Source organism: Podarcis pityusensis, assembly GCF_964106645.2.
Source record: "Podarcis pityusensis genome assembly, chromosome: 11".
Taxonomy (NCBI): Eukaryota; Metazoa; Chordata; class Lepidosauria; order Squamata; family Lacertidae; genus Podarcis; species Podarcis pityusensis.
The window spans coordinates 29,120,399-29,144,281 of NC_138036.1; the positions used below are offsets into that span (position 1 = coordinate 29,120,399).

At 38.3% G+C, this 23,883-nt stretch overlaps 1 protein-coding gene and 1 long non-coding RNA gene across 4 annotated transcripts in view; one reads left to right on the forward strand and one right to left on the reverse strand.

The window, feature by feature from the left end:
* The window catches only part of CERT1 (ceramide transporter 1), a 50,299-nt gene that overhangs the window by 17,542 nt on the left and 8,874 nt on the right, over window positions 1–23,883 (forward strand). For 2 of the 3 annotated variants that reach the window (XR_013977165.1, XM_080972720.1), the window contains exons 3-14: window positions 1,867–1,983; window positions 9,287–9,394; window positions 9,648–9,786; window positions 11,097–11,180; window positions 14,428–14,585; window positions 15,423–15,515; window positions 17,210–17,296; window positions 17,804–17,896; window positions 18,433–18,510; window positions 21,894–21,989; window positions 22,700–22,832; window positions 22,932–23,002. Coding sequence is in view for 2 of the 3 variants with exons in the window: in XM_080972720.1 (XP_080828846.1) it covers window positions 1,867–1,983; window positions 9,287–9,394; window positions 9,648–9,786; window positions 11,097–11,180; window positions 14,428–14,585; window positions 15,423–15,515; window positions 17,210–17,296; window positions 17,804–17,896; window positions 18,433–18,510; window positions 21,894–21,989; window positions 22,700–22,832; window positions 22,932–23,002 (1,257 nt within the window). In the remaining variant the exon portion in view is untranslated. The remainder of the gene's footprint in view (window positions 1–1,866; window positions 1,984–9,286; window positions 9,395–9,647; window positions 9,787–11,096; window positions 11,181–14,427; window positions 14,586–15,422; window positions 15,516–17,209; window positions 17,297–17,803; window positions 17,897–18,432; window positions 18,511–21,893; window positions 21,990–22,699; window positions 22,833–22,931; window positions 23,003–23,883) is intronic. The other variant, XM_080972721.1, reaches the window with a different exon arrangement.
* On the reverse strand, window positions 3,069–11,090 carry LOC308458470. Its single transcript, XR_013977450.1, has 3 exons — window positions 9,975–11,090; window positions 4,807–4,863; window positions 3,069–3,258 (listed from the first exon to the last, which is right to left on the reverse strand). It is a non-coding gene; the product is annotated as an uncharacterized lncRNA (long non-coding RNA).

Consider the following 23,883-nt stretch of genomic DNA (forward strand, 5'->3'; position numbering starts at 1 on the left):
GAGGTTTTCATGAATCAGGAGCAATCTGTGCTGCTACTATGCAATCTTCTGAGATCTGGTGTCCTCTGTACCTCTCTTACCACAGTGCTACTGTATCTAGCTATACTGGGTTGTTCCCCCTCCTCACAAGTTGCTGTTGTGTTTTTTTATAGAAACCTTCACTGGTGAGTCTTGAATAATCACACATTTAAGTAAAAGCTCTTAAGGAAGTAGCGGGTTAGGTGAAATATGGGAAATAACCTTATAGAGAAACTACCATTGAGGAGGACATTCTGTCCTGGTCCACAAACAGATCACAACTAACATGTGATGCAATTATGTAAAAGGAGGTGGGAGGCGGCTATTGCATACCATTGGCTCTTACATGAAACAGACTACAATCTTTTGTATTGTGTGGCACGCCAATTTGTATAATACGATAGCTATAATTAATCATGCTACTGCTGCTTACCCTCAAGGGTCTGGACCCTGAGAGAGAACCTGGAGGCTGATAGATAGGGTGTGTCAGAAGGAAAAACCAATTAATACTGATTTATATATAGTTTATATATAGTAGTAACTTTGTGTTAATGCAACATTTTTATACGTAATTATTTTTGTTTAATATATCTGTTGTTGCTTCAGTTAAGAGATATTGTTAATATATTAAACAGTATAGAAATTAAATAATCATCAAACAAACCTCACTGCAAGGCATAATTATTCTGTTCCTGCTCACTCTAGTGCAGCCTTCCCATAGCCTGGTCCTCTCCATATGTTTCATGTAGCAACTCAAATCATCCCCTGGCACTGGCTGTGCTGGCTGGGGCTGATGGGAATTGGAGTTCAAAACGTCTGGAGAACACAAGGTTCTGCTCTAACGAAAAGTTGCATACCACTGAATTAATACTTCCCTTCCCATGATGGTCTGAAGGGATCATTTTAAGCTTTGGGGCTGAAGGAGTGTTCTGCATGAATCTGCTCTATGCTGAAGTCCATCTGTTGTCATCATAATCAAGAAATACCATTTTAAAGGGAAACATCTAATGTAATTGGTTTCTGCTGCTTTCATTGGTTTGGTGTTGTATGTTTCTATGCACTGGTTTTTAATTGTAGTCTGGTTTTTATTGAATTGTTGCTGCCTTGGAGATTGGTGTCTCGGTCAAAAATACAGGATATTAAATGTGTCAATAAATTTTACTGCATTCTCAGTAGTAATTCTACTCATGCAGTTAACTTATTTTGTAGATCTTCATTAATGTTCAGAGTTTGCTTCATTAATCTTTCTGTTTCATAAAGGTACTATATTCTGATTTTTCTTGATTGGATCCTGACAGTGCAACATTAATAATCATGATTATCTCAGTTTGGCTGAATATAGCAACTGATATGAAACATAATGATTAACTTTTATTGGGTCTTTTAATGTGAATTGTCATCTGCTGTGGTATCTATGATAAAGGCTGGATATAAATATGAATAAATGAAAATACCTGTGTGGTGTGTGTTGTTGTTTTTTAAGATTAAAGTAGCAAATTATGGAAAAGGCTTTATCTGAGATTTTAGAGAGCCACTGCATGTCACAGTAGTCCGTACGGGGGTACATAAACTGATGGTCTAATTTGGTATATGGTAGCTTGTTAAAGGACTGCTAAGACTGTCACAGAAAATGAAGCTGGTGAAATCAGGTTTAACATGATTTGGGCCCAGTGAATGGTCTGGGAGTATCTGGAGCGGCAGCATTGCCAAAACTAAGCAGGTATGAACTTGGTTGGGAAACAATGAGGTCCGTGCCCCCGAAACATGGCAAACGACAAGGTGCCACATGTTATCTCCTTTATGTATAATTCTTATTGTTATAATGACCTTCCATTTTTCCTTCCACAGCCCCATGATTTTGATGAGTGCAGATTTGATATTAGCGTGAATGATAGCGTTTGGTATCTACGGGCTCAAGATCCAGATCATAGACAACAATGGATAGATGCAATTGAACAGCACAAGGTATGGTTTCTGTTCCTTAGCAATTAATAATGGTGTGTGGTTATGGATGAGCCTCCAGGGGCTTTGATTAAACACTTCAGTGACATTTCTATGGCAAAACAGATGCTGATGTCCTCAAGAACTGAAAATCCTATTTAAGTATTGTAACCTGTGATATGAGAATGGGTATAATGAGTGATATGACAATTATGTAAGACTTTGCACTTGACAAATGTAGCAGTAATGAAAGGCTTGGTGATACTTGGAATCAATGTGTGGCAATACAGAAAATAAGCAACATCAATTATATCCAGCAAATAAGAATTTAAACTATTTTGAGCAAGCTATCATATGCTAATGGTAAAGTTTAAAAATAGATTGTTACAAGGATTAAAGTAGGAAGAACTTGTAGTGGTTGTTAAAAATACAATGCTAAAAGTGCTGTTGAATTGATCTTGAAGATAATGACTGGATGTGATGTTAGTTTTCAAAGGTTTTTGAAACTAAAACTGAACTATGATTTAGTTTTTTGTGTTCTTGTATAGTGGTTAGGCATAAAGATAACATTCCTAATTAGATTAAAGTCACACGGTTAAAACATTTAATATTCTGATTTGGGTCTGAATGATGGATCTGGTGCTCGTGTGGCAGTATAAGCAACCAGCTGTTGATTTTTCAAAGGGTATTATGAAGTTACAGAAGGAGTGAACTTTCCATTAAACATCTTTCCTTGAAAATCAGATGTGCTTTTCTTTATTCAGAACATTTATAGGATGCATATTTTGCACGCAAGCCAGTGTTAAATAATATACAATAGAATGGAAACACTAAATGCATTCTTTCAAAAGGCTATAAAGTCAACAAAGCCAAAAACTCACAAAGCAACATCTAAAAGAGCCTCAGCAACTGAACTTGGAGAAAAGGGGGGGAAATGCATGTGACCCTTCAGGTGATAGACTTCAACTCCCATCAACCTCAGTCAACATGATTAATGGTGTTGGATGTTTAAAATGTTGCACAAAATCATAGTGTTTTTGGTATCTGATGAAAACAAAGAAAGTAATACAACAATCCAGAACTGTGTGTGAAAAAATAATAGAAACAATAATACAATGAGTCTAATCAGAAGTCAAATGTGTTTATTTTGTTTCTCTCTTTTTAAACTCTTCCTTTAACCCTTTTTTTCTTTTTCTTTTTTTCTCTTTTACCCCTTTCCTTTTCTTTTTCTTCTATTTCTTTTCCCCCCTCCATACCCTTTTTCTTTGGTCCTTTTCCTTTTGATCTGCTAATAAAGAGCTAAAGAGATAAAAGTTAAATATGAACATTTGAGTAAGTTAAAGTGACGTTCTGTAACTTGTCAATTATTGTTAAAGATGGGCAATTGTAATGAACTGATGTAGTTACTGTGGTTTTTCTTGTTACTGTTGAATCTTGAATAAATATATGAAATTTAATAAAATAAAATGTTGAACAAAATCAGGGTGCAGGGCCAGGAAAATGCAGCAGAGGAGAAAACTCAAAACTGGTCAAGCATTATATAAAAAAACTAAGCATATATGAATTTATGTAGTGAGCCAAAAAAACACTACCAAAATAGCTCACACAGCACTAAAATGGCTCCAGTTAAATTAAGGTGGTGAGTTGTTGCAGTCTTTTTGGCACTGTACTTTGCAGTGTGCCCAACTATCCTATTAGCAAAGCTTAAAACAAGTTTTCAGTTATGTTTAAAACAGGGAAAGGCACAGGATATCCAGGGCCCAAACACCTGAGATGAGCACCTCCAGCAAGCACACCTGCATTTCCCTGAGGTGGCAAACTACATATCATATGCAAGAATCTGATTGCACTTTTAAAAGTAAAAATAAAGTTGCTTTGGAAGTGGGAATATAACACAAGGAAGCAACATAACACAGAGAAGGTGGTCATCCCTGTCTCCATACTAAACTGCTTCTCTGTTCCATGGGCTTTCAAATGAGTATCTGTTCTCTCAAATGGGTGTTTTAAACTCCACATACATTCAATCAAAAATTGAATGTATTAGCTTAACTATCCCATGAGGTTACAGCCCAAAGACTTCTGCCCTAACTGTTTGGTAACTAGTGGGCAAGCGACATTAACCCTTTATTATGTGATTGAAGAACTACTTTTCTCTACTGATCCAGTAGAGAAATTCCTAACTGATGTTGAAATAAATGTATTTTTGCAACTGAGCCTTGTAACATGGGCTGAAATCTTAGCTATGTTGAAGGAGTCAGTCCAGTAAGATACTATCTTTGCCTCTCCTTGGACTTTGAGTTGAGGCAGATAACTTTCTAGAAATACTGTATTCAGGACTTTGTGTACTGTACTTTGCTCTCATATCATTTTTTAAAAAAGTAAATCCACAAAGCAGCACTTAGAAAATCAAGCACTTTATTTTATTTTATTGGCTGCTTTTCTGCTAAGATTCCCCAAAAGGTTTCAAGTAAAATGTGTGTAGACAATGGAGATAGAAAACACAAAGGGCTAATTTCAAACCTATCTGATGTGACTACCCGAAATTAGATTGCTCTGCAAGAAGAAATATAATATATGATATCCTTCATGATTAATCAGATTATACCTTTAGAGCCTTTGACAATACTACTAGGTTGTGTGGATGGCAATTAGAGTTAATACAGAATCTTCCAAGTGTATCTAGAATTCTAGCAACTCAGAAATGGAGGTGAGCTTCACCACCACAGCTTGGCAATAGCTAGCTAGAATTTGGGATATAGCAGAGATTCTGAAAGAATACGTACTTTGGAGAGATAGAAGACAGAGAAAAAATTGAATTACTGGTAAACATTGATTCCCATTTAGTACCTGTATAAAATCCTGATGCAGCCTGGAAAAATTGATCAATGTAGAAATTTCTTCCTGCTGTAAAACATATCTATTTATACATAATTATATTTAAGTTACATATACCTTTTCTACTTTCACATTTATATATTGATTTAAGGTGATTGTTCTATGTCTGCTTAAAGATAGTCTGTTCTATTTCTTTATACACTATTCAAGTTTTTGAGATATCTAAAAATGTATGGCTAGAGAGCTATATGCAACTCTTGTTAAAAAACAAGTAAGCAAGCAAACTTATTTTCATATGCCTATTTCAGTACAGAGCTTAGTAGTAGAGCACATGTTTTGATTGCAAACCAAAAGGTGCCAGTTTTGCTCCATGTCTGAAATGCTGGAGAAGCATTTCCAGTCTATCTGGCCCCAATAGTCTCACTTGGTGTAAGCAGCTGTCTATATTCCTATTACCTATGCTTGTATGGGGCAAAGTGCCACGGAGGGTATAGAAGCCCATTTGCTTCTGACTCTGGGATCTGATACTTTGCTAGGCAGTACAACTTTCAAGACTAAATCTGGGGTAGGCAACTGGTGCCTTCAAGGTTGTTGGAATACATTTTCCACCAGCCACTGCTTTGGGGCTTTCCATAGGCAGCTGGCTACTGTCCGAAAGGGGATGCTGGACTTGATGGACTTTTGGTTTGATCCAGCAGGGCTCCTCTTACTATTTGATCCATAGCAATTTTTAAAAGCAAACTTTTATGCAAGCTTTGTTTATATGTAGAGCAAGCTGAGATTCAGGATGCAGAATTCTGTGCCCGGTGAAAAACTGTATGGTGCAGTTGTCACAACACAAATAATGAGGGTGCCCTTATTATATTCCATAAAGAGATGCAATAAATTCAATAGAGAGTGTTTCAGAACAATAGAATTGGCAGGAGGGGTTTAAGCATTATCTTTTACAATGTGTCCAGAACCCTGAGGTCTGCCTTGTATGCAAGCTTTACTCTGAAGTAGCTAGGTCTGAACTCTCTATAAAAATAAAATCTAACCTTGATTTTAAATTAAGAAACCTGAAGCTGTACAGGCTTTTTCAGCTAAAGCCAGACATGTATGAACCTTTAATCATTTAAAATTAGGCTGTTTTGAAAACATTTGTAAATGCAGAGTAACCGGAATATAATAAAAGCATGATAAAGGTTACTGTTGGACTTTGACCAATAGTAACCTTAAGCAAAGTCTTCATCTTCTTTTTATTGCTTCCATCTAGTGGCCACTATTGTTCATGACATGTCATTCTTCATCATTATTTTCTTCCCAAGATTTTAGTTTGCAGTCTGGTGTAGTCACTTCATCTAAATGGCATAGTTATGATTTTCTGTTTCAATATGAGGAAAGATAATAATAACAGTAATTTTATTATATATACTCTGCCCATCTGGCTGGGTTTCCCTGGCCACATGAAGTCTCATGTGATCCATGTGAGTGTGTGCTTACATGTAGATATGCATAGTTAGATCATGTGTAGGTGAATTGCTTTCCTGAAGCCAGTATCTTATCATTAAACCTAAATACATTTTCCTGATCTATCCATCCAGTTTGCTTAAGAAACTGTTTCTAATCTGGTCTCATAAAGTATTCCTGCAGCTTTGGTATTTGATGATTGTACCAGCCATATGTCAAAACTCTATCTCAACATGGTCATATGTGAACAACAAAATACGTTTATTTCAAAGTATTTCAAAGTTTATTTCAAAGTATTTCCCATGCCTCTTTTGAGAAAGCAAGTGCCCAGTTTTTGTGGTTATGAAAAGAGCTTTTTCTTTACAATTCTTTGAACAGTTTCCCGCTTCCTCATCCATATGTGTCTCCTCAACATCCCATTGAGATCTGTTTGTGGATTTGTTCTAAGGAGTATGGCTGCTCTTCAGTGCCATCAGTCCCTTCTCAGCCAAGACACCCTCCTTGAGCAGTGCCAAAGGATGTCCTCTGTTCAATTCCTGTCTCTGTCATTTGGGGCAGAACAGTTCTTCCTAATGAACTACCCCTTTATGTTGTCTGACTTTCTGCCCAATTCCTCTTCACCCTCTTGTTCTGAGTTCCATCAGATTCTAGGTGTATGAAATACTACTATTGGTGAACTTGCACCTCTCCTTTAAATCATTCAGCAGTGTCTTTGATGATATGTGTGTGCATTCTGTGAGAATCTTCATTGCATAACAGCTTTCACCAGTCTTATTTTCCTATGCCTTCCTGTTTTTATTCTGTTTTCATTCACATAAATCTTCCTCTTACCTACTTCAATATATTATTTCAGTTTGATGCTGCTTAACTTTCTATCTCCTTTTATAACTTGATTAATAAAGTACAGGTCAAGCAAAGTGGTATTTCACATGTAAAGAGTGTTGCATAGAATTAGTGTCAAGCATCTGTAGTGTTTTATCCTGCTACTTCCCAATTCCTAGGTGTGGCTTTCTAATTGGAGAAGAATAGCTATTTGTGTGTAGCTGTTATGCAATATGTAGGCCAGGCTAAAAAAAAGTCAGTGGGTGAATACATTAAGCTTCATGAGGGGTTAAAGGAAATTTATCTAAATATGGGAAATCAGGGCGTGGGACCAGTGATGCTTCCTATGAGTCTGTGCTTTTTCTCTCTGAAGCATTACTGACCCACTTAAGGAAATCCCTATCGGACGATTGAGTCAGCAGTGAAGGTCTGATGTGATTGAATACTTAAGCTATTGTGTTGCTGGATGCTGTTTCACTGATGGTGTGCTTTGCTGCTACTGCCTGCACCAACAGAATATTACACAAGGCTTTAGGATCATGTGGCTTTCCCCTCCTCGACTGTCAACCTATGAAAGAGCTTTCTGAAAGGAATAATGGAGTCTATTCAGAGATGCAAAAAGCTGGTGAAGATGTTGCAGTGTGCTTTGTTAGTTCTGAGTATAGCTTTGAGGCTACACCCATGCATGGATATTTGACAAAATGGCTTCTGGATGTTCAGCATGGTAATTGGCATTAGGGTTTAATATTGTGCATTGATTGCTACAATAAGAATGAGCAATTCCTTTAATTTCAAGGTAGTGACTGTCAGCTTTTCTGTTGAGTAGACTTTGGCTGCCTCTGTTTTAGCAACGTGGATTATTCATACTTAGGGTGGAAGACGCTTTTATCAACATTTTTCATCTTGATTATAACGGAGTTATTCCTACAGTGAATTACTAATGATCTGCTCTGCAAGACATAAAAAGTTCGGCATTGAACTGCTCCGCCTTAGATGCTGCAGTCATAGAATGGTGGGGCTTTGCATGATGCTTGCTTTTTCTTCTTATGCTTTTTGCATGTGCCACTAACTGCTACACATATATCTCTATGCACTAATAATATTCCTTCCTTTTCTGAAGCCCCACTGCAATTCCCCCCATATTTAGCTTTATCTTCCCCCTACCCCACCGTGGTAACTAAAAATAATTGTTTTTGTAATTGTCATTAATAGTCTCAAAATATGCAGATGTTGACACTGCACGTTACTCTCTTGTCCTTGGTTGTTGTAGCAGATAAAATTGTACAAGGAGTGCACATATTGTAAGTCTTAAGTACAATTAGCAAAACCTGACTCCAATGACACACACCTCAGTTGCACATCAAGAATGAATTACTGCAGTGCACTCTGCACTGGGTTATTGCTGAAAAGTTTGGGGAAGGTGCATTTGATTCATAATGCAGCAGCAAGGATGTTATTGGGCACACACCCATGGGATCATGTTACTCTTGTCCTACAGTGTCTGCATTAACTTCTAATTTGCTTCTGGACACAAATCAAAGTCAAGCGTGGGAGCATGATTGATGTCCACAAGAGTTAAGGCCTTCTCAGTGACTGTAGCAATACTGTGGCGATACTCTGCCCTGTCTTTGTAAAGCAAATAATCCCTTCTCTGGCTGTCTCTCATGCTGACAAAGACATTTTCATTCTGGCAGGTTCTTCCCTGCTAAACTTCATCTGTGGTAGGCATTTTTATCTGTGAACTCTTGTTTCTTTAAAATGTATTTTACTATTTGTGTATTGAGTATTTTACTGTTTTGGAAGGTCAGGGAGGGTTAATACATGTATGCATACTCTTGACTTCTGGCAAACTCTTCATGACAGTGACTAGTTAAAATCCTGGGGAACCACAAGATTCAGGTAGGGAACAGAAGACTTATTAATAGGCTGCTCCAATGAAATACGCTTACTCTTGTGTTGAATTTACACGAGGTCTTGGCACATCATGCCATATATTGATACATATACTGCATCGCCTCCACTCATCTGTCCTCTTCGGCTCTCCTTTTTCTACTACACCAAATCGAGTCTTTCATGCTTAAAGTTGAAGTAGTATATATTAACTTGGCTGCATTTCTCTAAGCACTATCCTGTTTAAAGAATATCATTTTTGAAAAATCTCTTTAATGGGGATTTGCCTCTTTACATTTCATAATTAATGTATGTGTTCCTCTTTCTTCAGACTGAATCTGGCTATGGATCAGAGACGAGCTTACGGCGCCATGGCTCTATGGTATCCCTTGTGTCTGGAGCGAGTGGGTATTCGGCAACATCGACCTCCTCATTCAAGGTTAGTGACAAAGAACGTAAAGGTCTTACAAATGATTCCTCATCCATACCCCAAGTTGCATGCATCCTGTGATAACCTCATAATGATGTATTTTTTGCTGTTTTGTCTACTTAACTTTTTATTGATTTTTTTCGTTACATTATTGCCTTGTTAACTGCCTTGGTATTTCTTTTGAAATAAAAGTTGATATAGAAAGTAATACAGTAAATAAAAATAAATAACAGCTGAATGGTTTTAACTTCTGGGTTTTCAGAAGGGCCACAGTTTGCGTGAGAAGCTTGCTGAAATGGAAACCTTCAGAGACATATTGTGTAGACAGGTTGATACGCTACAGAAATACTTTGATGCCTGTGCTGACGCTGTCTCCAAGGATGAACTTCAGAGAGATAAAGGTATTCAGCTTAAGTTAGTTATTTAAACAAAAGGCATCACATTCTAGGGTCTGATAGGAAAGTAACAAGTGTTACAAACTGTCATATTTGTAACTTTTGTTTAAAAAAATTGACAAGTCTTTCAGCTGTCTAGCACAGCATTGCCCAACCTCCTTCATTAAAGGTAATTGTATACTTGCTTCCCATACACTTTATTCTGCTCTCTTCAGATCCCCATCTTCTCTTCCTCTTCCCACTAATGCTGTTGATATGTGTGTTTTTCATAATTGCTCTTTCACTTTACCAGTCATACATGGGATGCATAGGCTTACCGCAGAGTCATTTGTAGATTGGCATTTATGCTGAGTGCACATACACAATGGACTTGGGTTACTGGTGCAGGATGTAAGGCCTTCCTACACTGATGTAATACAAGTTCCCTGTGACTATTCACATTCCATCACAATAGGGTTACATTCAGAAGTAACCCTGCAGTAAAATGCTAATAGAGTCATAATCACGAAAACAGAAACTTGTGCATTGCTGCTCTGAAGTGATACCCTTTGTCGGGCGGGCTTGCTCCAAAGTAGTAGCAGTAGTAGTAATAATAATAATAATAATAATAATAGTAATAGTAATAATAATAATTTATTATTTATACCTCACCCATCTGGCTGGGTTCCCCCAGCCACTCTGGGCAGCTTCCAACAAAATATTAAAATACAATAGTCTGTTAAACATGAAAAGCTTCCCTAAACAGGGCTGTCAGTAAGTGTGGATTAGATGCAGCCTTAGTGAAAGCAGTGCTAAAATGTCTCAGGTTGGAAGGAAATGTCACTACTAGCTTTGATGCACATTTTGCTGTACCTGGCCACATGTTCACTCTGTGTTTTCATATTTCACAGCAAAACTTAATAGAAATGTAGCGGTGGGGGTAGCCAAGGGTTCTTTTGTTTCCGTCAAGAATCCAAAGCTGCAAAGTTACTTTGAGTGATGTCACAGAGCACATGATGAAATATCACCTCAATTGTTTTGCTGAACAGATGTGTCAGAATAGCCCTCAGTGTGGCTGAACCACCAGTATCCCCAGCATTTGGATCCCTGCTAGCCTTAACTTCCTGTTGCTTGTACATGATAAAAAAATAATAATTTATGACCATGTTGCAGTGTACACTGAAATTATACACTGAAATTACACACACATAAGAGTAGTAGTAGTAGAGTATGTCTCGTTGACTCTCCAGATACGACTGCACTGGCAAATTATTTTTCTACTGCTCTTTCAATTTCCTCCAAGGCCCAGTGGTAATCAATGCTTCTCTTTGTTGTAGTGGTAGAAGATGATGAAGATGATTTCCCTACAACACGCTCTGATGGGGATTTTTTGCACAATAGTAATGGAAGTAAGGAAAAATGTGAGTACGCTTAAATGTATGGTTGTCAAAATGTTCTAAAGATATAAGAACAGTGATCCTGAAGCAAATTAGCCACAAAATAACTGTTCTTTAGAGACTTACAATGGAACCCTATGCATGTCTTCTTAGAAGTAAATCTTAGTATGTTCACTGGCACTTACACCCAGGTAAGTTGGCGTATATTGCAGCTACAGAGTTCAAAAATTCTTCAGAGTTTCAATAAATGTGCTCTGGTAATAAATTATGTGTTCCACTAATAAATTATATGTACTGATTTGTAGTTTAACCAACCTTCAGTTGCATCTCCTAGGTTAGCCTTCTGTAGAACTGTGGGGGAAGGATCTTCTCTATAAAACTAGTTAACAATCACAAAGTTTTATTTCTAACTTGAAATACCTCCCCATTGGCTGTATCTCTTTAATTTGAAAATAGATAGTGACTAATTCCCATGTGATCAGATTTAAATAAAAGTTGCCTCATCCCAGTTGATTGTGCACAATTATGTTTAGGTGGGCATCTTCAGCTGTCACTTTGAACTCTCCTTTTTTCTTTTCATTAGCATTGTAAACTACACGTACATCTTGTCATGAAATATGACAGGTATTTTAAACTACTTAGACACGTGTTCGGGGGAGGGGGTTAGTTTGCTTTCTTTCTGACTACTGATCTTGTACTTGGTTGTGTTTCCTTGCTTGAAAAGATGTAAAAACCTTTATCTTACTACTTCCACCACAAGATGATGTGTTGAGAATTTATGCAAACATGTATAGAATCCTATAATTGTAGGGTTGGAAGGGACCCTGAGGATCCAACCCCCCTGCAATGCAGAAACATGCAGTTGTCCCATGCGGGAATCAAACCTGCAGCTTTGGCAGTATCAGCACTATGCTCTAACCAACTGAGCTACTGTGTTCTGTTCTAAAAGAGGGGCAAGAGCTAGGCTGCTCACGGAATTGTACAGATGAGGGAAATGTGGCCCTTCAGATGCTGATAGGCTTCAACTCCCATCAGACCAAGCCAGCATGCCAGTAGTCTGTGATTATGGGATTGGTGGCCAACCAGGTGTTGGGCTGCAGGTTTTCACTGGAGCCAGGCTGAAAACAGGTTTTCTAAATTTATACCTGAAGAGCAATTTCTCTGGGGTCCCTCTTCATCAGGTATAGGCAAACTCGGCCCTCCAGGTGTTTTGGGACTACAACTCCCATCATCCCTGACCGCTGGTCCTGTTAGCTAGGGATGATTGGAGTTGTAGTCCCAAAACATCTGGAGGGCCAAGTTTGCTTATGCCTGCCCTTCATGGATCTTCATATGAAGACTTTGATGCAGAATGTTACCATGGAGCTGCCACTTTGCCATGGCTTCCCTGTTCAGTGGTTTTTCAGATGCAATTTCACATAGAATCCCAGAACTGTAGAGTTGGAAGGGGACCAGAGGGTCATCTAGTCCAACCCCCTGCAATACAGGAATCACAGCTAAACAGCAGATATACCAAAGGGCAGGAAACCCGTTCTGTATGTGGGCACAAAGGGATCTTGTGACCCAGGACAAATTTTACTAGCATATGGTCACAGAAAAAACTAATACTACTTCTGTGTACAAATAATTAAATAGATAAATAAAAAACAGAGTAATGACTAATTTTTAATCTCTTTTCCATTTTTTAAAAAATATCCAGAGCTGTAGAAGTGTACTTGACTAATGGGGGAGGGAGAGTTGGAATGATGAGGTTTGTGAACTGCTATCCTTCATTTTAGCTTTGGAAGATTGAGTGATTATGAAGACACGGCTATTCTGTGCATAGTCGTCTTGATTCTTCCTGTGTGGCACTTTCTGTAGCTTATTTATTATTATTATTATTTTCTGTTTGTTAATATTGATTTAAGCCTCTTGTATAAAGCAAAAGCTTTCAGTAATGTGTCTGAAAAAATATAAGCTGCAAGAGGATTTGAAGCCGCATCCTCTGAAAGATTATGCTTTTTTTTGTATCTCTTTTCATTTTTAAAATGGTTTTGATCCCTTAAGATGACTCCAAAAGCGACAGTAGGTGAGTGGACATTTTGGCTGTTTCATGTGCATTCCTTGAATGGAACATACTGAGCTGAAATTGTCAATGCCACCACTTCTCTTTGTCAAGTAATGGCAAGTCTGGAATGTTACCTTGATCCCTGGGCAGGGGGAAGGCTGAATGTGTCAGCTTTTATCGGAGCAGATTCTTTTGACCCAAGGTCTATCCACTAAATTTCAGAAGCTGCCATTAGCAGTTCACCCTATGATAGCTCTTACAGCATGGGCTGGAAAAATCTCTGCTTCAGACCTTGTCTCAGCTATAAACTTGCTAGGTGACCTTATCTTTCCGCCTCCACTCCCCACCTCCCCACTGTTTCTGATACATGGCAACAACCAAGTAGCTCTGGTACTCGCTGCAAATGTATGTGAAGCCTTTGGAGCAACTTTTAAATACTGAACTCCAGCCCTGAAAGGGGCTAGTTTCAGTTACCAATTAGATTACTGATTTAGATTGTACATCTGATTTGGATGTGGTCGATGCTCTGAGTATGCCATATATTGGACCATGCCATTCCTAAATGCAGCCAGCTCCAGTCTTAGTGTGTCAACGCATGATTTGAACAATATGTTTTGCCACAGTTAATATATGTTGATGTATTTTTATAACATTCTCTCTCATATACTTTTAAATAGATCACTTTTTTTTATTTAAACAAGCTTAGCAACAGATGGCTGATGCGGTATTCGAAATCACTGTAACTAAGGAGAATTCATTTGTTGAGGTATATTCAGAAAGTGTCCTTCCACTTCAGAGGACATCTTTAGAAACCTGAACACTTTTTCTGAGGGCATTTTTCACAGTTCACGACAAGATTCTAGTGCACGTTAATTATTGGTTTTTAAATGCTACATCTGCTAGGCTTTAAGGTAGTTCTGTTTTAATCAAGCTGTCAAATTGGTGGTATTGTTACAAGAGTATTACCACTTCTGCCACCCACATGGCTTTTTTTCCTTTCAATGCTGCTATACGGCACAGAAGAACTGAGAGAATACAGTACACTAAAGATGTAGCTGAAGAAGGACATTTCTCCTGTTGAGTTTCCTCTATGCTTTCCAAATAGGTGAACTCTAATGGTTTAAACTGCACACAAGCCAAGCATGCAGTAAATGCTTTATGAGGTAACATGCATTTGAGCAAAGCACGGTTTGTACTGATAAATCTCTAATCTGTTTGTTTTAGTGTTTCCACATGTAACGCCCAAAGGAATAAATGGCATTGACTTTAAAGGGGAAGCTATAACTTTCAAGGCAACGACTGCTGGAATCCTAGCTACGCTTTCACATTGTATTGAGCTAATGGTAAAACGTGAAGAAAGCTGGCAGAAAAGATTGGATAAGGTAAGATTTCACTGCCTTTTGAAGGGTTAAATGGCGTGGTTTTGGCTTCAGGTAAATTAAGGGTGGTAACTTGTGTTTACATGCAGTTATGTACCTTAAGGTTGTTTTCGACAAAATGGTTTAAAATGCCAGCACTTCCATCTATTGTAGCCATGTTATTTAGCAAATATCACATGTTGCTTGTTGGTTCTCCATCCGCAGACCTGATTGCAGTCTGTTAGTGTTGTATGTTTGAAGTGTGCTTCTTACAATTTGGTGTTTAAGAAGCTTTAAACAGGATTAAGCTTCTTAAAAAAATATATAAACATATTTGTGCTAATTTTCCTCATGCCCTGTGGTTAGCCATATTGCTTGTTTGTGAGTAGTGCTACATAACTCTGCAGTATGTTTTAACTCTGTGTCCTGGGGTGAAAGTCTTCTTCTTTGGCGATCACTCGTAGCCGAGTTAGATTGTCTTCCATAAATGCAGTTATTAACAATGAGTCCGTAAGTGACTGCGGAGGCCAATTCTGGATCCACACATCCTTCACAGTGGAGACATAGGTTTCCGGGCGGAAGTTGATCAAGGTGAACGTAACCTCTCAAAATCTGTTTTGTTTTCAATTGCTATATGGTATTTTAGTTAAAGGCTAAAATTCCAGTTGCTCCAATAGCTTTCATCTTGAGAACTTTTTTTGTTGCCTATTCCTCTTACCATTTGCAATAACCCAACAGTTTGTTATGCCTCTGCATCTTGTGATGCAATATAGCAATTTATGAAGATGCTATCACAGTGTTCAATTCTTGTTCCAATATGAGATTAGAAATAAACTTTTGCCCTTGTGTGTATTCTTACAGGAAATTGAAAAAAGGAGGAGAATAGAAGAAGCCTACAAAAATGCTATGACAGAACTTAAAAAAAAGTCTCATTTCGGTGGGCCAGATTATGAGGTAGGAACTGGTGATACACGGTAGCTCTGTCCCTAGGTCATAAGCATAAGGTAGTCCTGAGGGAAATCTTAGAATACCAGGCAATGAAGTTCAAATATTTATCTTTTTTCAATATTTACCCTGGACCATGAATACCTGGAAGCAAGGTTTCAGTGCAGACTTCCTGCGCATCAAGAAAGGGTTGTGACTTAGTAGATTTGAAAGCACAGTAGCTTAAATACACTTCTTGCTAAAACCTTTCCCTTACTTTTTAATCGGTGAATAATCGTAAGGGCGTATCCCCAATGCAATCCATTGTTCTATTTCTCATTCTAAGTCTCATTAAATATAAGGAGACTGAAACATTTGTAGCTTTTCCAGATTATGGACCCAGTTTCAAAGAATGTGGAATGCAAAAGACCCCACCTGTCCATTTTATCAGACATGTATATACTATAAAGCTTGTTTGAAAGAAGTGGTGGCGGTTAAAAGCATTGTAATTATTCATTTATACTATGCAGATGAACCAAGTACTTCCCAGTCATGTGGTGATAACAAATACGACTAAGAAGTCGACTCCAGAGAGTTTGAAGAACGTTTGTTATAGTGTGAAGGTTTTTACAACTAAAATCTTGCATATAAACCCTTAGCTAGAATAGTAAGAGAGCTTAGGATTGTTCATCTTAAATCAGGATTCTGTTCTCATTACTTAGGACATGTACTTTTATGAACAGCCCAACTTTCCATGTATGTGCTTAAGCATTATTCAGATTTGCTCTTGGTACTGCAACTCCTTCAGTTCCTCATGCTGTGTAAGAAAGAGGACTGGGGAATGTGTGTGTCAAACTCCAGAGTGTGGGTAGTGCCAGACATATATTGTATTAAAATGCATGAGGAGTAAGAGATGCAAAACTAGCCCAACTGTTTCATGCTGCTTATGAGCTTTATTCCCCAGCAGTTATGTGAATAAAGATGGTAGCAGAGACTGCAGCAGATACAGGCACTCCAAACCTTTGTGGGAGTAGGAGGACATTGCTCAGAAATGAGATATGGCCCCTCAAAGCACCCCTGGTGCCATCCAGTCAAGGCTGAGCTCTTTAAGAACCATTTATTTCAGTAGTGGAGATTTTAGCATTAACTTCTGTGACACTTGACTATACAAGATGCACAGCGTGAATTGATATCAAATAATGCCAGCCGAGAAACAGAAGTTCTGGCCTTCAGAATTTCTAACACATCACCACCAGTTTGCATTTGATATTTGCTTGCTTAGTGGCATTTTCTCCCTTCCAGTATCCTTGATGTTTACTGTTCCTTGTCCTTTACTCTTAGGTCTGTGTCCTCTTAAAATTGTGGTTGCCAGTGCTCACCTAGATCTAGTCTTGTGATCCCTGTATGGTAGTTCTCTTGCTTAACAAGCAGCTTGAACTACTACCTTAACATGGGAAGACAGTAATAGAATCCCATGTTCTCGCCACCTTATTATAAATATGTAAAAGGTCTATACTATATATCATTACCTTTTATGCTTAATATTTAAACAGATCTGTAGAAAGTTGACGCAATTGTTTTATTTTTGTTTTGAACTGTCTAAACAGCTTTTTACATGAGCATTTTTAATGAAATACTTTTTCCCTAATGAAGAACTTGGAGTGCATTTGGTTTATTAAAAAATGTCATTTTGTACCTGCTATCGTTACTCGTGTTTGTTATAGGAAGGTCCCAACAGTCTGATTAATGAAGAAGAATTCTTTGATGCTGTAGAAGCTGCTCTTGATAGGCAAGACAAAATCGAAGAACAGGTAATGGATGTTTCTCTAATTAAGTGAAGAGCATGTATGCCACAGTGGAGTTTAATTAAGCCCCTTTAAGATCACATATTACGCTCTTGTCAGAAGTATAACCTTGTCTGTGGGTTCATGCAGCCAATATAACATTTCAGTTCATTTATTTTAGAACCTCACTTTATTATGTAAAAATATGTGTTCAGAGCAAATATTCATAGTAGTATTCTGCTGTCTATACATGTGAATGTGCTGCAGTACTTTTATTATGAGCAGAGTGAACTTAGGTCAGTTTACTAAGCTCCCTGCATTGTAACTTTTCTGTTTTGTTAATATTACAGACAAGAGACAATTGCTGTCTGTTTGCAGCACGGCCATTATCTTTAAGGCTTTGCATTCTTAACTTACGGGCTGGAGTGCCATGTTGTGCCTGCCATAGATAGATAATAATTTTTAGCATTTCTGTGGTAATTGTTCACGATATCTCCAAAATTACAAACTAATAATTATACCTTGTTATTTTAGTCCCAGAGTGAAAAGGTCAGATTACACTGGCCATCATCATTGCCACCTGGTGATGCATTTTCTGGTGTGGGGACTCACAGATTTGTCCCAAAGGTAAGATGTTTCCTAGGCTCTCCTTGATGGGAAATCATTTTGTTGTATTCCAGTGTAACTAGAATGAATTGCTTGTGATGTAATCCATTGCTCTTCCTAATAGGTCCTTGAAATTGCTTTTAACTTTGGGGAAGGAAGCTGGCTTGACCTTGAAACACTTCTTCTGTTAAACTTTTGTGCTTGGAAATTATGCTTTAAAAATTCACAACTTGGGGAGAAAGTTTCTTTTTTCAGATTTCCACAAGCCCTTATTTTGCACGCTGTTGATGATGGTGCATTTTGAGCCAGTGAAAATTTATTTTGCATCAAATCTAACCATCCTCATTTAGCATCAGGGAGAGAGAATTATGTACAGGGCAGTGTTGGGAGCATAATACATAATAGGTGCATGAAGTCAGCATTTGCTGCTGTACTCCCTGCTTACGATGCTTTTGTTCTTCCTTTTCTTCATTATCCTGTGCTTGGAAGTTGGTACTGAATGCTCTGTTGTGCTTTTGTTCTGATTACTTGGTTTTTTCTTTGTCTGTCCCTGTTAGCCCTATAGTCGCTCTTCCTCCATGTCTTCCATTGATCTAGTCAGTGCCTCTGATGATGTTCACAGATTCAGCTCCCAGGTACTGTATGATTACACAGAGTGGCTTTACATATCTTTATGCTGTATTTCATCTTCTTTATTGCCTCTGTTTCCCCTGTTATATTGCCCATTTGTACTTGTTTTAAACAAGTTGCAAATGAACCCATAAAAAGGAAGTGCATATTCCAAAACTTTTTATCGTTTCATTGTTTCTACACTTAGCACTCCATGCCAAGGTCCTCTTCTGGAAAAAGAAGCAGCATTAATTTATGGAAGATAAATTAAACATGTTAGCTTTTTCATATCCTGCTTTCTGGATATGAATAACTTACCATAAAAGCAGCAGGACACCTGGTCTGTGTAGGATGCAGAGGAATTTGGTTTCAAAATAGCTGCTGTTGTATATAAACCAAAGATGTTCCCAAATGTATTTAAATTCTCCATTTGCAACAATTCAGTACTTCTAAGTTAAGCAGCACCACTTTTCCCAAGCATCTGTGCTCAGAAAATCCTAATTGTTAAATTTGTAAATTTAGTTAAACTTAAGCCTAAACTGTCCTAATGAAATTTACCATGGGAGGTCTGCAGTTAGTATCTTCTCCCTTGTTTGGAAACAGCACAATACTGAATATTTTCAATCTCTTAAGTAGTACCTCACTTTGGAGATATACTAGTGGTCAGTTGACTTTAGAATGGGATATCAACACAAACTATATTTGTAGCAGGCTCAAACATACTGACTTCCTCTGTCTTGTCCAACCTTGCTTTTTTCTTTGCAAATGAGTTTTCTTTAGGTGCTCCAAATTGCAGAAGACTTCTCCCATCAGTTAGAAAGGAATACGGCTGTAAAATGTTTATTAAATTCTATGTAGTGGTTCTAGTAAAAGTCTGAAGATTTTTCACTGTTCTTTTTAGATAGTAGTTGGTTTGTAGTTAGAATTCAATTGAGAATTATGCACCACATGTTCCATATTAGAAACCAAGCCATATGGGAAACCAAACCAAATCTCTGTTAACTGTTGATGATGTACCTTCTTAGACCAATGCTTATGGAAAGTATTTTGGGTGTTCTGTGTAGACTAAAACGGTGCTATCCATTGTACTTCCGCTTATACAGCCAGAGGCACTACACACTGAAGCCCACCACAAAGTAGCCCAAACTAGTGTTTGAGAAACACTGATCCAGAATCTCTGTTACGTGTGTGAATGGAGGATCACATTGCTTGCATACTGTTAAATTGGACTGAAAAAATGCACATACCTCGCTCTGTGAACCCTTGTTTTCAGACTTTGTCATTTTGGGAGTTGGCTGCTTTATTTTGTTTGTCAACTTCAGTTTCTAGATGTTAATGCAATGTGTAAGCTAGATAGTGATTAGATTAGATTAGATTAGATTATTTAAATTTTATACTGCTTAATATATTGAAAATATCTCAAAGCGGTCTTCACACGAACATGCACTAGTTTGAGAGGGACATTTGAAGTGTGCAGAGGTAAGGGAAAGTCATTCTGCTTGGTCTGTTGCACATAATAATAAATTGTTGGAATTTGATGGCTGTTTCAATAGGCACAGCTACCATTGTTTTTTACTTACTGTGTCTCTAGAATTATTGCTGTCACACTTGACATAACTGGTGAATGTGACCTCTAAATTTCTAGGTGCTATGCAGCAAAGGATAAAATTTAGAAGTAGACTAGTGTCTGCTTTCAAGACTAGATTGACATTCCAGAAAGAGTATCATGGAAGTTTGGTTGTCACTATATAGCTGTCACTATATAGACAAGTAATATACAGCCCAGCATAAATTTATTACAGTCAACATGCAGTCACTGGTTGTGATACTTCTCTGTCTGGTGACAAAGGCAGGAGTGAAAAGATATCTAGGAAGTGGGTGGCCCCCTTCCATTATTTATTTATTTTACTTCTGACTGACGAAGCAAACTGCATCTTCCCCAATCAGGCTAAAGATATGTGATGGTTAACTAGTAGAATATATGGTTTACTGACCAGGGTGCTAAAGAGTTTTGAATGCTGATATGGACAATGCTGTGTCCTTTTTTGTGATTCTGGATGAGCCCAGAAAAGGCACATAATTCACAGGAATCTTGGCTGATTGTTTTTAAAAAATGTTTAACCCTTACAGCTACAAGGATATATTTGAAATCATGTGGAAGATGCCTGCAAAGGATCTCACAAACAGGAGTGGTGGTATTTGTAGAAAGGGATTCAGTATTCTGCACGACTTCTTGCCCAGCAAAAATAAAAATTAAAAAAAAATAGTAAACATTGTGAACAAATTCTGCATGAAAAAAGAATTCAACTTGCATAATTCATATTTGTTCAACCTGCATAATTTATAGGGGCTTCAAAATTGAGTTTTCATTGTTGTGCCGGAAGTTGGGCACGCACCGCACACAAACTGGGCTGGCTGAGAACCTCCCTGGCTAGGAGTCATTACTACTGACTGGCTTGGTTGGCACATAATGCTTTGTTTGATCATCCAGACCCAGTGGCTTAGCTTATTTACTGCCAGCTGACTAGAATCTGAAACAATTGTTTGTTGTTGGCTTACAGAATCTAGTTTCATAAATCTGGGGGACGAGTTAGCTTTATGTATGAAACAGAGCACTCTAAAAGAGAAAACAAGAAGTATGAGATAGAAATTCACTGTGCTCTGTCTGGGGCTGTCCAAGATGCTCCAGGGACTGCAGCTGCACAGGTGTCGATGTGGCCTGTGAGCAACAATTCTAAAGCATCTGCATTTGATGCCTTTATCTCAGTGAACCCAGTTTAAGGTGTTGACTTTGATATATAAAAACCTGGATGCCTTGGGCCCCAACTACCTGAAAGAGTGTCCATCCCAATACTAGCCAGCCTGTTTATTCAAATCTGTCAGGGAAGCCTTATTAGAAGCCCCATCACTGGTGGAGGTCTGGTTGGCAGGTATCTGTAGCAGGGCCTTCTCAGTAGTGACGCCCCAGTTCTGGAATCCCCTCCCCCCTGAGATTAGACAGGTATAGACACTGGGAGGTGGTTAATGTGCCTTTTCTTAACAGTGGTGATTTTATACATTTCAGATTAAGGGAGATAGCTGGTAATGATTTTTTTAAAATTTACATTTGTATTGCTTGCTTCTGTTCTGTTACTGCATTGTATCTTACCCAAGTGTAACCCACTCTAAGATCATTAGGTGAAACAGTGAGATATAAATAAATCTTAATATCTTGTTTTTGGAAGGAGATCCACCTTTGTCTGAATCCTTTGTGGCTTGTGCTTGCTTGCTTTCAGAAATTCCTTGGTCCAAATCCATCTCTTTCAGACGTTCAGCTATTGATGCCTCATTGAGACCCCCCACAAATCCACACAGTGACTGATATTTTTTCATAAATGTGCTTTTTCTTTTTCTTCTTATTTTTTGGAAGGTGGAAGAAATGGTGCAGAACCACATGACCTATTCATTACAGGATGTAGGGGGAGATGCTAATTGGCAGCTGGTGGTTGAAGAAGGTGAAATGAAGGTTTGTAGAACATTGCAACGCTTTATATTTTGGAAATGTAAACTAACATTTGTTTTATTGCACTAATGCAATAGATTGAAATTTTTCTTGTATCAAAGGGCAGTATAGAAAAAAAAATAAGTAAAGATAACGTTATAAGATGGCTACAGTTGGTACAGTTCCTTAACAGCAAACGGCATGTGAGCTGGATATTTCTGCAAATGACAGGCTACAAGTTTTGTTCCTTTTTGAGAAAGTTGTCTACTCACCACCATTTCATTCCTCATTTGGATTCCCCCCCCCCCATACACGTAATCAAAGTCCTTATTTTCAACTGAATATTTCAAATAATACCGGATCCCAGTACTCTTGTGTATGCCTTACTGCCTTCCTGTTTGCTAACATACCTTAGGCTGCCTGCTAATTTGAAAGCAGGGTTTAGATTTGAGCACAGGCATCCTGCTGATTCTTTTTGGTGTTCTGCCTCTCCACAGCTGTGCTGGCTAGGACTGATGTAGTCTAAAACATCTGGAGGGTGCCAGGTTGGAAGGCTCCACTGTGTTGTGCTTCAGGTTCCTTTTTTTAACATTAATATTTAGAGGCAGCATTACAGGATATTTATTTTTAAATAATTCAGACCCTTCCTGGACCTACAATTATTCATATTGCTGCCTTTAGTTTCCAGGATGAAACCAAGCAAATGTTCTCAAACATTTTACATTTATTCAAAGGTGTACAGGAGGGAAGTGGAAGAAAACGGCATTGTTCTCGATCCTTTGAAGGCCACACATGCAGTCAAAGGCGTCACAGGGCATGAGGTCTGCCACTACTTCTGGAACGTTGATGTTCGTAACGATTGGGAAAGTAAGTCACCCTGCTAGTTGCGTCTGTTGATCTGGATAGCGTACAGAAATCTTAGCTGTTTGTTTGTTTGTTTTGATTATATTTTTCCTTCCTTTCCAGCAACCATTGAGAATTTCCATGTAGTAGAAACTTTAGCAGATAATGCCATCATAATCTACCAGACGCATAAGGTAAGGCTTAAGGCTTTGCATTTATATGCGGTAGCTTTTTCATAGGACTGCACAGTACCATGTATCCTATGAAGAATGATGTATGCTATAAAGAAAGGAAACAAGCAGTCTAGCTGTTTTAAAAAAAATTCAATCCCTTATGGTGTGGTTTAGCCTATTGAAGCATTGCCAAACTCTTCATAGCAGGCCGGATCAGACAGTGAAAAATTCTATATCTGCTGTTGCTCTTTAGTGGCAAGGATTTTTTTTTATTCCCTTTCCTTTGGCCCCCATTTGTCCAGTCACAATGGACACCTTTCAACTTGCAGAACCTGAAGTTGTGGAGGGGTGAGGCCTATCACATGTGTTTCTGACCCTTGCCTGTCCTGGCTTATAGAAGAATTTGTGAGGGGGACTGGTGGTGTGGATAAGGGCGGGGAATGAATGTCTGTTTAAATCAAGACAGAGTCCCACCATGCCTGAAAGAGGCATTGGTTAAATCTCTTCTTTTTCAAAAAAATACCAACAACTCTCTCTGAATCCCACAGTATAATTGTCAACCAGTCACCAATCTTGCATTCCTTGGCAAGGTGTTAGAGCATGTGGCAGCCTCTCAGCTCCAGGATTAAACCAATTATCTAGCTCCATTCCAGTCAGGCTTTAGGCCTCATTATAGAAAGGAGACAGCTTTGGTCACCTTGGTGGATGATCTATGCTGGGAACTGGACAGGATGAGAGTGTCCATGTGCCAACTGTACCCGTTTATTCAAATGTCAGATCTTGCCACAGTGATGCATGCATGCCTTAGTTACATCCCAGTTGGACCACTATAACACGCTGTACATGTGGCTGCCTTTGAAAAGTGTTTAGAAGCTTCAACTAGTCCAAAATGCTCTGGCCAG